At 39.7% G+C, this 15,904-nt stretch overlaps 1 protein-coding gene across 1 annotated transcript in view; it reads left to right on the top strand.

Moving 5' to 3' along the window:
• Positions 1 to 10,016, top strand: part of Met (MET proto-oncogene, receptor tyrosine kinase) — a 108,101-nt gene extending 98,085 nt beyond the window's left edge. Inside the window, exons 17-21 of the mRNA XM_013020040.1 lie at positions 416 to 597; positions 4,364 to 4,473; positions 5,651 to 5,816; positions 9,240 to 9,376; positions 9,493 to 10,016. Of these exons, the coding sequence (XP_012875494.1) occupies positions 416 to 597; positions 4,364 to 4,473; positions 5,651 to 5,816; positions 9,240 to 9,376; positions 9,493 to 9,703 (806 nt within the window). The 3' untranslated portion in view covers positions 9,704 to 10,016. The remainder of the gene's footprint in view (positions 1 to 415; positions 598 to 4,363; positions 4,474 to 5,650; positions 5,817 to 9,239; positions 9,377 to 9,492) is intronic.
• The last annotated feature ends 5,888 nt before the right edge of the window (positions 10,017 to 15,904 follow it).

Below are 15,904 nucleotides of genomic sequence, written 5' to 3'. Positions count from 1 at the left end.
ACACACACACACACACACACACACAAGTAAGAAAGAAAACAAGAGACCATTTATGTTGCCTGTGTGCTTAAGTCTTCATTTCTGAAGCCTTCTCTATCTTGCAAAACATATGCCTAAAGAAATGTTATGCTTTTTGGTTGTGCTTTCCATTTCTTACCTGTCTTTAGCTTTAAGATTCTCAGATGTGACCCTTGTAGTAGATAAGGAAGTGACCACATCTTTCCACCTCTACAACACCATTCATTCAGGTATATTGTTAAAATAAATTTTAAAAAATTAAATAAATAAAACACTCTGAGGTTGAGGCTTCAAGACAAAGGTATAACTGCTGCTGTGTTTCATTGCTCTTTCTATCTGATTTTGACAAAATATTGTTCTGTAATGAAGTTAATGTTGCCACCACTGTATTTCTCAGGAATCACGGACATAGGAGAAGTTTCCCAGTTTCTGACTGAGGGAATCATCATGAAAGATTTCAGCCATGCTAATGTTCTCTCGCTCTTGGGAATCTGCCTTCGAAGTGAAGGGTCTCCACTTGTGGTGTTACCTTTCATGAAACATGGAGATCTTCGGAATTTCATTAGAAATGAGACTCATGTAAGTGTGTTCCCAAGCTTACTAACTGCTGTACTAACAGTAAGCCAACCATCCCTTCAAAGTATGCCAGCTTTGAGTCAAGTATATTTGGCTTTATGTGAGTTAAAACCCAGGGTCCCCACTTGCTAGACTGGTGCTCTCTCACTTGAGCCTCACCTCCAGCACTGCTCACTGCTGGCTGTTTTCCAGATGGAATCTAGCAACCTTTTCTGCATAGGCTAGACTTTGATGACAATCCTCCAAATATCTGTCTTCTGAGTAGCTCAGAGTACCGATGTGAGCTTCCAGAACTGAGCTCTGGGACAATAACTCTTAATTGCCCAGCAAGCAACTTTGTTTTGCCCTCCCTCTATTTGGTACCCTAAGGTCATCTTTGAGTGCCTGCTATGTTCCAGACAATAAGCACAGCAGAGGAGGACCAGATGCAGAGAAAACTCTAGGAGACCTAATTATACATGAATTCTTTACCACCCACTCTCCTACCTAAGGACCTTCATATTTGCTACTTCCTCTGCCTGGAAGACTGTTCCCTCAGATATCTGCATATTCATTCTCTCATGTCCTTCAGCCCTTTGCCCCAGTGTTTTTGTCAAAGCTGGGCACCTTTAAGATGTTTAAAATTGTCCTGGGCCTCTCTCATCCTCATGCCTTCACTGTGTCTTCTCTTCCTCTATCACGCTTAGCAGCGCACCAAGTCTGAGCTGTGCAATTTGGTAGACATAAACCACCTGTGAAAAGTGTCTGTGTGGGGGCTGGGAAGGTAGCTCAGTGGCAGAGTGCTTGCATTGCATGCATGAGGCCCTAGGTTCGATTCCTCAGCACCACATAAGCAGAAAAAGCAGGAAGTGGCACTGTGGCTCTAGTGGTAGTGTGCTAACCTTGAGTTTAAGAGCTGAGGGACAGTGCCCAGGCGCAGAGTCCAAGCCCCTCAACTGACAAAAATAAATAAATAAGTAAATAAATAAACAAACAAATAAATGTCTGTGTCAAATCAAACTACATGCAGAATACAATCCAGTTTTGAATATTGAGTAATAAAAGATTAAATATCTGATCATCGCTAACATTGTTTGCATGTTGAAACTGTTGTAAATTTTTCACCATTTTAAAACTTTTTAAATATGGTTACTGAAAAAAAATTTAAATTGTAAGTGTGGTTTGCTTTATACTTCTAGTAAAAAGTGCTGTACTTGACAACATACAAATAAATAGTATTTCCATGTGGATGGATGGATGGATGGATGGATGGATAGATGGATATAGACAGACATCGATAGATATACACATACCCCATTAGAATGCAGGCTTATGAGAGGAGGGATTTATCTGTGTTTTGTATACCTCTATGGCTCCAACACCTAAAATAGTTGTCAGTCCAGAAGATATTTGGGGGATTAATGAGCTCAAGGTTATAAAAGAAGATCACAGTTTCTTGCAAGTAGCAGTTTTCTTTATGACATTTATGTCAAGATCTAAAGGGTGAAGTGAGCAAGCTTTGGTCAGACAGGGGCCAAAGAGGACAGGAATCCCCACCACTGAATTTAGTTGAAGGCCTTAGGTTCCATTTTGGTACCGGCCTTCCAGGTCTCAGTGGAAATCAACAGAGTAGTTTTGTTCTTGATCAAAAACTTTATAAACAGGGGATCAAGTTCTCAAAGAAAATATGCTCAAGGATAGCAGAGAAATAGTTTGTATTCAGCCAAAAGAATAAGTCATTTCCTGTGAGTGAATTTTTGCAGATAAGGTGAACTCAACTTGCAAAAGCACAAAGCTACCTGACATCTCATTTTAACTCTTGTCATTACCGATGACTGACTTAATAGATGTAACTGTATTACTTTCTCTAGGATATTATTACTCCAGTACTTGTCCCTTTAAAACCCAGGAAATCAACACTGATATGCCCCTTAACTCTGATACCTTAAAAGACAAGCCTACACCACAAGACACAGCTTCACCACACATTGTGGGGCAAGGGCCGCAGTCTTTCTTGTGCCAGTCTCTTGTGTCCACAAGCTTCTGAGTGGCTGACAAAGAAGAGATAATCCTCTTTCTGATGGGCAAGCCCTTGTCAAGGCTGTCAGCCACAGTGACATCTGTGTAATTTCAGATTTAGTCCTTATAGTATTAGTGGCATTCCTCTGTCCTTTCAATTTTGTAGGTGGAGTTTGTGAAGGATGGGAAAACCCATTCTTTGTGATGGTCCAGAACCCAAGAGGCTGTGAACAGATACATCACTGCCAGTAGGAGGGCTTCTAATGGGATTGATTGCACCGTGTAGGTTTGAGAGCACTTGGTTTAACTTGAAATCTTAACTCCACCATTTACTCTCTGGGTGATCTGGAGTGTTCACACACACACACACACACACACACACACACACACACACACACAAACTCTGCGAAATAAACACACAAATATTCACTGTGTTTCTGATATTTTGAAACCTGGAACCAAGGGAGCCCTGGAGGGACTGCCCTCTCTCAGGGCTATTTCTAGAAATAGTCAACAATTTGCCAGCAGAGAACTGGAGTCCTATGCAAATCAAGAGGTCCTGAGACCTCGCTCCAGCCACCTGGGGCTTGAACTCAGAGCCTGAACACTGTCCCTGAGCTTCTTTTTGCTCAAGACTAGCACTCTAACACTTGAGCCACAGCACCACTTCTGGCTTTTATTGTATATGTGGTACTGAGGACTCGAACCCAAGGCTTGATGCATGCTAGGTAAGCCCTCTACCACTAATCCATATTCCCAGCCGCCACCCCCTCACTTTGACCTACCCTAATCACCCCAGGCCTAGCTACTACACAATTAGGACAGTCATACAAACTAGAGCCTGCTGAAGGTATTCTAAGCAGTCAATTTTAAACCTGCTTTCCTTGCTCACCTCTTCTTCTCAAGGTCATCACAAAGGTTGCTGGTGATTCTTTTCCCCCCACTCCTCTGACTGTCTCCAGGGCTTCACTGTGGACTTACATAACCTGTGTTCCCTTCTTCTTGAAAGCTGGAGCAAACTATTTTTTCAATGGCAGTTGCATCATGCTGTTATGGTACCTGCAGAATAATAAAGCCCATGTTTTAACACGCCTTCAGTTTCCCATCTGAAAAATGGAGTCCCTGCCATCTACATTACAGAAGTGTTTAAGATTTAATCAAAATTCATCAAAACATCTAGTCTGGTGTTTTGCTTATAATAGATACTTAATAAGTAGTTGTGGCTATCAATAGTATCCAATTATTGGTTTTGTTGTTGTTGTTGTTGTTTTGTTTTGTTTACCAGTCCTGGGACTTGAACTCAGGGCCTGGGTACTATCACTGAGCCTCTCTGTGCTCAAGGCAAGTGTTCTACCACTTGAGCCACTGTGCCACTTCTGGCGTTTTCTGCTTATGTGGTGCTGAGGAATCAAATCCAGGGCTTTATGCATGCTAGGCAAGCACTCTACCACTAACCCACATTCCCAGACCACAAATTATTGTTTGAAACAAGCATTATTATTATTATCATCATCATCATTATGATTAATATTATTAACCAGGTGTGATGGTGCATGTTTGTAATCTCAGCTCTTGGGAGGCAGAGGCAGGAGGATGGAGAGTTAAAGCCAATCTGAGCTACATAGTGGAATTCTTGTCTCAAAATAATAACTAATCGTTCATAGAAGCACTTCAGAAGAAGCTCTGCTTCCGAAGTATGAATTTCAAACCAAGATCAGCATTAGAATAATGGGTGCTCAGTTTATTCTTTTCCAATTCTCTTTTATTGCAGAACCCAACTGTAAAAGACCTTATAGGCTTTGGTCTCCAAGTAGCCAAAGGCATGAAGTATCTTGCAAGCAAAAAGTTTGTCCACAGAGACTTGGCTGCAAGAAACTGTATGTAAGTATACAGATCTCAGTGTCGGGAGTACAAATTAAAGCCTGGGAGAGTGTGTTTCTCCCCATTCGAGGGTAGTGAGAGTGCTTTCTCTTCTTATGTAAAAATCTTTTTATTTCCTCCACAGTTAAATGCAGGCCTGTAAACCCTGGGGGAGGTGGGTGGGGCTTTTGGACTTTACCATGCCCAGGATTTAAAAGGTTGCTCTCTATAGGGGATCTTACACAGCTGTTGTATACTTTTGCTTTTCTGGGTCCTTCCCACTGGTAGCCCCTCCAATGTTGTGATTTCACACTGTGTTAGTGCTTGGGAGGGAGAATTTGATCTTCAGCATTTTATGGTGAAAAGGAAGGGGGCTGGTAAGACAAATACCAATATGCATTACTTCCCCCAGAGTAGACTTGAAGTCAGCCTGTAGAAGCCTTACCAAAAATGGTATTTGAGAATGAATATACAAAGAACTTTTATTTGTGTCTGGCTGCCTGGCTGTATAACACAACAGTCAACAGTTTGTAATTGATTCAGTGCTTTCTCACTCGCACAGCACTGATGCATGACTGATGGTATGTGTGAATGAAGGAGCTGTGCTATTAATCTCTTACCTTAGTTTTGCTTTAAACAAAAATAACACCATATAAGCCAACTTAAACAAAGGAAACATAGCCCCAATTAGCAGAAACTTATTTTATTAAACCTGATTCTTTTCTTTTATGCTTTACTGTGTATCCTAATCTCAAGGGTGAGGATTTTATATACTGACACAGCTTATTTGAGAAGGAAGAGTAAAAAAAATAATAGTACTACGTCATGTCTCTCCCATGGTACTGTGTATTGCTGACAGGTTGACAAGTGAAGATTAGTGTTTGGATTTGGGCATTCTATTTGCAACGAAGGAAAGCTGGGATCTGAACCTTTTCTCCAGATATATATTAAAGAAAAACAAATTTTCCTATGTCATACCATTCAGAATGTTTCTGTTGAATTCATAATGTAATTGTCGAGCATTTTTATTCAAAAGCTCCACTATAATTTAGTGTTAGTCAATAGGCCAGATGAAGCTCTGGCTTCAAAAGTTATGAATTTCAAATATTAAAGTCGCTCGTTCAGATCTATAGATATTTAGCCTCATGGTAAATTATTTGCTTTCAGTCACCAATAATAAGTTTTGCCCTTTGTGTAGGTTGGATGAAAAATTCACTGTCAAGGTTGCTGATTTTGGTCTTGCCAGAGATATGTATGATAAAGAATACTACAGCGTACACAATAAAACAGGAGCAAAACTGCCAGTGAAGTGGATGGCCTTGGAAAGCCTGCAAACCCAGAAGTTTACCACCAAATCAGATGTGGTAATGTATTTGTCAGTCCTGAATTTCTCTTCTTTTTCTTTTATACCTATAGTTTCATGGCAAAATAATATTTTTAGAAGTTGAACACCAATAACTTCAGTTATCTTCATATGGGAAACTGGAGATAATTGTCTGATAGGTAACCATAATATATGTTCATAAATTCCCAAAAGTACTTGCAGCATAGTGCACTATGCTGAGCTACATCTCCAGGCTTTCATTGCCTTTTTTTTTTATTATTATTTTTTTTGTCAGTAATGGGGCTTGAACTCAGGGCCTGGGCACTGTCCCTCTGTCACTGAGCTTTTTCGCTCAAGGCTAGCTCCCTAGCACTGGAGCTAAAGTTCCATTTCTGGCTTTTTTATGGTAATTGAAAAATAAGAGGGACTTTCCTGCCCAGTTGGCTTTGAACTACAATCCTCAGATCTCAACCTCCTAAATAACCAGGATTATAGACATGAGCTACAGTCTACTAGCTCAGAAGAGGGTTTTAAAAGTTCAGAAGCAATTATTGAGAAGAAACTGCAAATATGAAGTGAAGGAGACAAGCAGAGCAAAACCCAAGAGAAGAGACCCAAAAACCAGAGCAAGAGCAACTTCCATACAACTGTGATATCTGGGAGGTAGAGAAATATTGAGGTTTCCATCCTTCAGGATAGCAACTGTGGTATATGAATACAAAATGGGCAGAATATAATATTCATAGAGGAAGTGAACTTAAAAAGAGAAGTGTTGGCAGCTAGTAAGACATGAGGAGTGTGGTATTGGGAAGTGAGGTATCATATTTTTTTCCTTCCTGTGAGTCAGCAAGAGGGCTAGGTGTGTCCCCTACTGACTGGTTAAGTCTTCCAGTGAAAGCATGTCAGTTTCTGTTCCTGTATGGAGGCAGAGGAGACAGTCAAGAGTAGGTCCAGGTAACTGATTATTGGTTTTCAATAACTAATTGTGTCATACACAGGACATGGAAACGCTCAGCTCTCACATCACAATAGTCACTCAGATATTTGATTAAAGTTTCTTTTTCTGTAGATATGATAATGCTACTTCTTTCTCCCTCTCATTGAATGATACTAATAGACAACATAGGGCAGAACAGACATTCATATGTAATGCTGCTTTGGCAAATGGTTACTGATTGCATATGTCCACAGAGTTTTGCTTCAAAGACAGTACAATCTTTTGAATGTTGACATGGACCACTTCCAAAAGCCTGTAATAAGCTGTATGCGTGTTGAAACCTACAAGTGAAAACTTGCCTGCTTGTAGATAGTCTCTCTTTGGCAAATGCCCAAATGGAGAGTTCAACTAATCTTGGGATTCTTTAAGCCCATTTAAAACAAAATTCGAGTGACTACTCATGGAATTACTCATCCCTAGCACAAGTTCTTTCATTAAAATCTGTATCTACTTCTCACTTGTTCTAACCAGCTGGGTACTTCTCATCATCTTACATGAACCTATAAAACAAATTCTAGGGCTGGGAAGGTGGCTCAGTGGTAGAGCGCTTGCCTTGCATGCCTGAGGCCCTGAGTTCGATTCCTCAGCACCATATAAGCAAAAAGAAAAAAGCCGGAAGTGGCTCTGTGGCTCAAGTGGGAGAGCGCTAGCCTTGAGCTGAAGAGCTGAGGGACAGCGCCCAGGCCCAGAGTTCAGGCCCCACAACCGGACCCAAAAAAAACAAAAACAAATTCTATCTTCCTCAAGTGCCCATCACTCTTTCTGAAACTGTTTTCCGTGCTCACAGATATCTCTTAGGCTTTTCAGAAAAGTTCATCTCTTTGGTTCCATTGCTCTATTATACAGTCATGATCTTATTTTTCTATGTGAGTAATCTGCACAACATTCAACTCTTATTAGCTCCAGGATCTATTGGTAATTTGGACAGTAACCTAATAGTTGTACATGACCAAAGGTCAATAGATATTTGTTAAGTTAATTTTTAAAGCAAAGTCTAGAATTGAAGGTTAACACAATAAAGTTGTCAGAATTACTTACAAGATTCTCAGGCTCTAAAGACTTAATTTTGAAAGAATGAGTTAGATAGTACAGTTATCTAGCTCCCAATTGGAAAAGGGGTTTGTGTTCTGCATTTAGACCAGGGCATTCAGTTGCCTCAAAAAAAGAAAAGAAAAGAAAGAGAGAGAGAGAGAGAGGGAGAGAAGGAAGGAAGGGAGGGAGGGAAGGAGGGAGGGAGGGAGGGAAAGAGGGAGGGAGGGAGGGAGGAAGGAAGAAGGAAGAAAGAAGGAAGGAAGGAAAAGCTGGGCAAAGACAAAGAGCTGTGAATGGAAATTTGTATCATTAACTATAGAATCTACCTGTTTTTTTTTATTTCAGTCACAACATTCAAAGGCATGCATTGTTTTTCTAGCTGAGTATTGTGAGCTCTACTTGCTTCTGTTTCATATTTTCCTACATCATCTGCTAGTTGGCCTTTTTCCCCTGCACTCTCCAAGCTTCTTGTTTTTCAGGGCCCCATGTCTTCCCTTTAGGCTTCTCAGTCTAGGAGTGGCACTAAGGTGTTGCTAAATAACTACTGATTTCCTGGGTCCTCTGCACAGGGTGATCTGCACATGTTGAATTCCTGTCCTTGTCACCCTGACCTTGGCACATATCCAGGGAGAGATAATATATATGACCTGATCTATTCTGAGTAGAGTGCTTTAAATCAAGAAAATGCATACTTAGTGAAGTTCAGTAGACCTAGCAAGACCCCAGGGTCAAGAACTCTTAAATGTTTATCCCAGTGTGAATTCAAATATATTGGGGAGTTTTAGCAAATCAATTAACCTTGCCTGTCCCTTCAAGCTTCCTATAAAGTACTGATAGAGCTGATTTACATAACCTAGTATTTTAATATAAAATTATAATTTTATTTAAATTGAACGTTCTGTAAAGAATGTTGTTGCCTAGCAGTTTTATTATTTCTGATGTTTATGGTGGGTTTTCACTTATGTAGATTATGCCTTCCTTTTTGACATGAACATTTAGTTATGATTGAATTTCTTAAAGAGTATCTATATATTCCGTTTGAAATGCCACAAATTTAGAGTCTGGAAAGCTTCTTTTATCTTTCTCTCTTACTAGTAATCTAAAGTTGGGGTGAAGCTATTGAAGTAGAGGATAGTATCGTGTTAGAACTTGGAAAATGTACTCCAGGAACTAGAAATGAAATCTTAATCAACACGTAGATTTAACATATTCTTTTAAAAACCTACATTGACTTGTCATCCAACCCTTACCCAGTTCTGGTTTAAATCAGCCATGAAATATATAACTTAGTCATGACCTTTCAGGAAATTTTTGCCTGAAATAACAATAGTATTGAAAATGTTAAACCAAGGTTAGCTACTAAAACCTACTGATTTCTTCTCCTATGTGTATGATCACACTCTTCCCACCTGGATTCCTTTCTTTCTTTACTAGTGGTCTTTTGGTGTGCTTCTCTGGGAGCTGATGACGAGAGGAGCGCCCCCTTACCCGGATGTGAACACCTTTGATATCACTATTTACTTGCTGCAAGGCAGAAGGCTCTTACAACCGGAATACTGCCCAGACCCTTTGTGAGTAGGAGTCCTCACAAGATCTTCTCCCTCTCTCTTTTGTATTCTGTACTTTGCCAGAATTACTTGCTTCTCAGGAATCTTTCATCACATTTTTTTTCCTCCCCCTGAAACAGGTATGAAGTAATGCTAAAATGCTGGCATCCCAAAGCTGAAATGCGCCCATCCTTTTCTGAGCTGGTCTCCAGGATATCAGCAATCTTCTCCACTTTCATCGGCGAGCACTACGTTCATGTGAACGCTACTTATGTGAACATAAAATGTGTTGCTCCCTATCCTTCTCTGCTGTCATCACAAGATAACATTGATGGAGAGGTGGACACATGAGGCCTGGGTGCTCCACCAGCACCCCCTCCCCTTGGAAAAACATCATTGTACTAGCATGAAGCAGAATTCATGCTTTCTTCAACAGTTTTCACTGCCTGGCCTTCGAAAGGTCATCCAATAGATTTTGCTTTTGCCAAAATGGCACTAGTGTGGGACTTTATATTGGTCATACTAAGGAACTTTTGAGCTGACAAAGCCTCAGAACTACAGGAAGCTTTGTCCACAGGTGAGTGGGGCCGAGAACTGTGACAACACTCCTGTCAGACCGGAGTCCAAAAGCTGAATTCTGGGTTGTGATTCTTAAACTCAAGCAGAGTCCTGAATTCAGAAAACACAGAAAAGGTGGTCTCATCCAGGACAGCTGTGGCAGCCCCGCCAGCAGGCCACTCATTCAGAATTCCAGTGTTTTGAAGAACTTTTGTGGGTTCTAGTGTCATGAATCTTTTCTTTATTGCTATTTTCACTCACCACTTTATCAGACATTCCTTTTTAAATTTTTGTATGCACATTCCTTTGGTTGAAGGATATCCATAGACGATGCACTCAAAGTTTCAAAATAGCATGACCTAAGTGTGCTTATAAATAACAGGGATATTTATGTATTGTACATAGATGACATTAAAAATCCATAATATAGCTGGGAGCAGTTTTAGCCCCTCAGCCAAATATTTACTTGTCATTTAAAAATCAACCATTGTAGAATGATACCGTCTCAGTCTAATGAATGTGACCATTTAGACATTGTGACTGTGGGGGTTTTTTCTGCTCTTCATAAATGACAAGTTTGAAACTAAACAATTTTTTATGATAAATATTTTTAAAGGTAATTCAGCATGTTTCTAAAGCAGACTACAACCAACTAAGAGAATCACTGTTCCAGGCAAGGTTCATGTGTAGAACAAGAAAAAGGTTAATGGGCTAGAAACAGTTACTGTTTCAGGTGGCAGCTACCCACTTCATAAACAACTGGAAACCAAACTTTTAGGGAGTCCCACTGTGCATTAGGTCATGCTTTTTATTTACCAAAACAGACTTGCTAGGCACCAGGGGGTTATACCTGTAATCTTAGCTTATCAGGAAGCTGAGACCTGGGGATCTCCATTTGAAGCCAGCCTAGGCAAGAAATTCTGTGAGACTCTTATCTTTACCAAAAGCCAGAAGTGGAGCTGTGGCTCACATGGTAGAGCACCAGCCATGGGCAAGAAAGCTAAGGTACTGAGCCCAGGCCTTGAGTTCAAGTCCCAGTACACATCCACATACACACACACACACACACACACATACACACATACACACACAGACACTTTTGAAACAAATAAACAGAGGACAGCTGGAAATCCTGAATTGTAGTTATTCTGAACAGAACTTTTGGGATGTTTTGTTCCGTGGATTTTTGTGCTTTCTACTGTACAGTGCATGTGGTATAGGTTACTCTAACTGGTTTTTCCAATGTAAACAGTGAAAGTATTATATTTTTATAGAAATGTTTATTTTTTATGATATAAAAATTTTGTTAGGCCACGCACACAAAGTACTGTACTGTGAACATCTCTGAAAAGGTATGTCCGACTGGGAATCATAGTAACATGATTTCAAATGGCTGTAAATAGTGATAAGGAAATGTGGTAATTGCCAGAACACCCCACCCTCATTACATCACCGGGACTTAAAGCCAAGGGTTAATAGAGCAAGCTATGACAAGTGTGTGCTATGCTAAAATCCAGTAGTTTAGTTTGGCTGTTGTTGTAGGAAAATGATTCCAACCGAAGCTCTTTGCCAATGATGGGACTTACCAGGAAGACACAAAGAATTGTATTGCAAAGATACTGCAGTTCCCATATTACTACTTTATAATTGTGAAGAGTAATACTAATTCACAGGCTATTGTAATGATGGATTGCAAAAACAAATAAAACCTACCATTTTGCAGGAAGAAATCACTGTCTCTATAAGAAAACACATCAAAGCTGGGCGCTGGTGGCTCATGCCTGTAATCCTAGCTTTGAGAGACTGAGGTCTCAGGATCTTAGTTCAAATCCAACCTGGGCAAGAAAGTCTGTGAGACTCTTATATCCAATTAACCACCAGAAGCAGCGATGTGGCTCAGAATGATAGAGTGCTAGAGCCTTGAGCAAAAGAGCTCAGGGACAGTGCCTGGGCCCTGAGTTCAAGACCCACAACTGACAAAGGAAAAAAAGAAAAAGAAAACACATCAAGAATAGAAGGAAGTCAGGCATGATGGCCTCCTTATAATCTCAGCAGTCAGGAGGCAGAAGCAAGATTGTAAATTCCTGGGCTACGTAGGGAGATTTTATATCAAAATACAACAAAGAAAAACAAAAACCCAATCAAAAAAGAGCTTGTGAAACAACCCACTAACAGGACTGCATACCTGTATATACATGTTCCAGAAAGCTGCAATGTGAAAATTAATGTTTTCTATTTATGAACTTTTCTAGGTTAATGTGTCTGGACAGATTGTGGGAGTAATTCTTCTAAGAATTAGTTACTTATCACTGCCTATACCTGCAGTTGAGCTGAATGGTACTTTGTATGTTAATAGTTGTTGTTCTGATAAATCATACATGATAAAATAAAGTGATATGATGTCTTGTATATGGAGAGTTGGTTATTGCTAGTCATGCTTGATTACCTACCCCATTTCCATAATGACAGAGGAAGCCTAAGATTGATTTCACCTGGCTCCATCGAACTCATCTACAGATGAGAGGCTTAGCTACGTTAATGCACTGTCAGTAGCAAAAGGAATTTGCATCCTTGAATCTCTGGAAATCTCCCTCTTCTAGGAGAGGTAGGAGTTGCCAGGAGTTACTGAACTTCCTCTATTTTTCTGACACTCTTTCAACTGCTAAAACACTTGGTATCTATTTTAGTTTAGCTCTTTTCTCCAGCAGGTTATATTCTTGGACTGAAAAAAATATAACAATGTAGCTGCAACCTAGGGTTAGCACAGAGATCAAGTAGAATCAGTCTTGCCTTTCAAAATTATCCTTTTTGGTTGAGTGCTGTGGCTCACACTTATAATCCTAGCTACTCAGAAAGCTGAAATCTGAGGATTGTGGTTCGAAGTTGGCCAGGTCAACGAAATGATACTTTTATCTCCAATTAACCACTAAAAATGTTGGAAGTAGAGCTATAGCTCAGTGGTAGAATGCCAGTCTTGAGCAATAAAGCTAAGGGCCCTGAGTTCAAGCTCCAATACCAGTACACAACATGTGTGTGTGCACACACAAATACACAAATTACCCTTTTCATCTACACAAATGCCTGCTCTTCTTAGCTGCCAGTTACCAGAGGAACCACTTTCAGACGATCTCTACATATTGTTGCAATGTTAAACTCAAAAATGACATTTTAGGCATCTAAGAACTGGGTAGAACTTTGATTTTTAAGTGTATGCTTGCAAAATACAACGGAGGCTACCACTTTACATGGTCAAACTCTCTCCCAGCTAAGACATGCATTCCATAGAAGTTCAATCAGTGTTATTTACCTTACAAACACAAAAAGCCCATCATCTTTAGATTCCTATATCTGAAACTTAAAATTCTCAAATAATTCCTAAACTGAAACAACAGTTTCCTCTCCTCTGTCAACCATTCTGAACCATCACAGGAAAAGTGCCTGCCTATATCGCTCACATGACATTTGATGAACACTGACATTCTGCAGAGAGTAAGAATCTTCCAGGGAAAGAGGGTTATAAAGATATCCTTTACAAAGTTTTGCTTGATTATTTCATTTCTAATGACCTTGTGAAAGTGAATTCTTCATTTTATGACATAGGCATCATTTATATTTTTACCCTCTGTACTAGAGGACAGATTCCATCTTTAAATACAGTGGACAAAACCAATAAAAGTACAACAAATCTTTTAATAGTGACATCTTGCATTGTTAACCTACCCAATTTAGTTCAGGAAATACAGGGTATTTTATCAAAGAAAATTATATTTAATTCACCAAATATTTGTCAAGGAGCTATGTATGTCAGACACTATGCTAGATAATGGAGAGGTAAAACCATCTCCAGGGAAGTTAGTGAAAGAAAAAGATAAAATTGCATCATAAGTGAATGTTAGAAGTTTGCATTTCTTGGATTTCTGTCTTGAGGAAGTATCACGATTAAAATATATAAAAAGTGTTGGGCTGGGAAGGTGGCTCAGTGGTAGAGCGCTTGCCTTGCATGCCTGAGGCCCTGGGTTCGATTCCTTAGCACCACATAAGCAGAAAAAGCTGGAAGTGGCTCTGTGGCTCAAGTGGTAGAGTGCTAGCCTTGAGCTGAAGAGCTGAGGGACAGGGACCAGGCCCAGAGTTCAGGCCCCACGACCGAACCCCCACCCCCCCAAAAAAATATATATATATATAGTGTTGAATCTTGGGCAAAAAGACCAAGCTCTGACTCATCTTGGACTACACACACATTGAACTTCTCTAAACCTAATTCCTCACCTGTCACATAGGCTAACCCAGCTTTTCTCAGTCAGTTGAGGATTAAAGAGTGTGCACAGCACCAGGTGCTACACTATGCCTCAATGACACTATCATCATCATCATCATCATCATCAATGGTTTTGGAAAAGAAAAGCCCATACATATGAAGACAGCTTGTAGTTAGCTTAAAATAGGATCTTGTAGATGTTTAAATCCAAATATTTAACTTTCTTAAACTTGCACCTGTAATTCTACCTCATCCTTGAGCACTGATGGTTGGCTGATGGGACAGTGACAGACAGTGACATGATACACTGTTCCTTTGAGTACAACATGCCTGAAGCTCTAGCTCCAGCTGTACCTCTACCTTTTTCTTCTTGTAATCCCCTACCATACTTTTAGTTGCTTTTCCAGTGATTCGTTTCCTTTTATTTCTTTTTCAGTCTTCAGAAATAGAATCCACAGATAGAGAAAAGAGCAGCCAGCTGTAGTTCTTTTACTGTGAAGGAGCAATGACAGGAGAGATGACACCACTCAGTGCTGATGCAATCATCTAGAGGTTATTAGTGTTCTTCACTTTTCTCAGATAAGTGGTCAGTGATAATTCAGGTTCAGACAAAAGGAGTCTAAGATCTATACTATTTAATTAGTGCTTTATGTTTGGAAGATAAGGAATGTTGCATAAATATTCTCATCCACTCAGATGACTGGATCTATACAGGAAATATGTGGATTGAGCCATTCAGACAACTTCAAAATATTCAAATGTATGTAGACATTATGCCTGAAAGGAAGAAACACTTATTCCTGGGTTGTTATTGTTATTTTTTTTCCTTTTCAAAGTTGACCTCCCCCCCACACACACAGTGCTGTTTCAATTCCCTATCTATCAAAAACCTGAAAAGAACTTCAGTCATAAACGAATGAAATATTTCGGTTGGTGAATTGAAGGCAATAAAATGGAGCCTTGTCCATACTGTCCTTTGTTGTAAATTATACCAAAGGTCTAGATTACATCAGCCAAAGGTATTGATCACCAGGCTGAGAGGTTTATAACTACTATTGACTTACAATGTGACCCTGGAGCAGAAATCTAGGAAAGCTGCAAAAGCATACCCACAGTAATGAAAAGTCCATCATTAATAGGAGTTACTGTCCTGTTTTTCAGCTAGTACTGGGTAAGCTCAAAGCAAATATTAGAAAGAGAAGGAATTTCCAGCTTCTCTCTTTTCTCTCTTGGATGTGCCTGAGCTACTTTGATTAATATGTTTTCTGTCTTATCAGTACAAATCATAGGTTTGAGAAGCTGATATGAATTAGTTATTCAGCATATAAAATTGTACTTAAACATCCAAACAGCATCAAATATTTTTATTATTTTCATAAAGAACTAGAGTTTCCTATATGGAGTCATTTAGAATAGGTGTGAAATTCTCCTAACAAATTAAACCCTACTTGGTCAGCATTATGAAAACCAGAGATTATTAAAAAGTAATTCTGGAGTCATGCACTGATGACTCATGATTATAATCATAGCTAGTCAGGAGGCTGAGATATGAGGATCATTGTTCAAAGCCAACAGAAAGTCTGTGAGACTCTTCTCCAATTAACAAGCAAACCCCCCCAAAAAAAAAACAAAGCTAGAGCTGAGACTCAAAAGGCAGAGTGCCAGCATTGAGCAAAAAAGGGTAAGGGCTAATATCCAGGCTTTGTGACCAATACAGGTATGAGAAGGAGGAGAAGAAA

This window comes from Dipodomys ordii, unplaced genomic scaffold (genome assembly GCF_000151885.1).
Source record: "Dipodomys ordii isolate 6190 unplaced genomic scaffold, Dord_2.0 Scaffold48, whole genome shotgun sequence".
NCBI lineage: Eukaryota > Metazoa > Chordata > Mammalia > Rodentia > Heteromyidae > Dipodomys > Dipodomys ordii.
The sequence above is the reverse complement of the archived record's forward strand: the minus strand, read 5'-3'. Positions and strand labels throughout refer to the sequence as shown.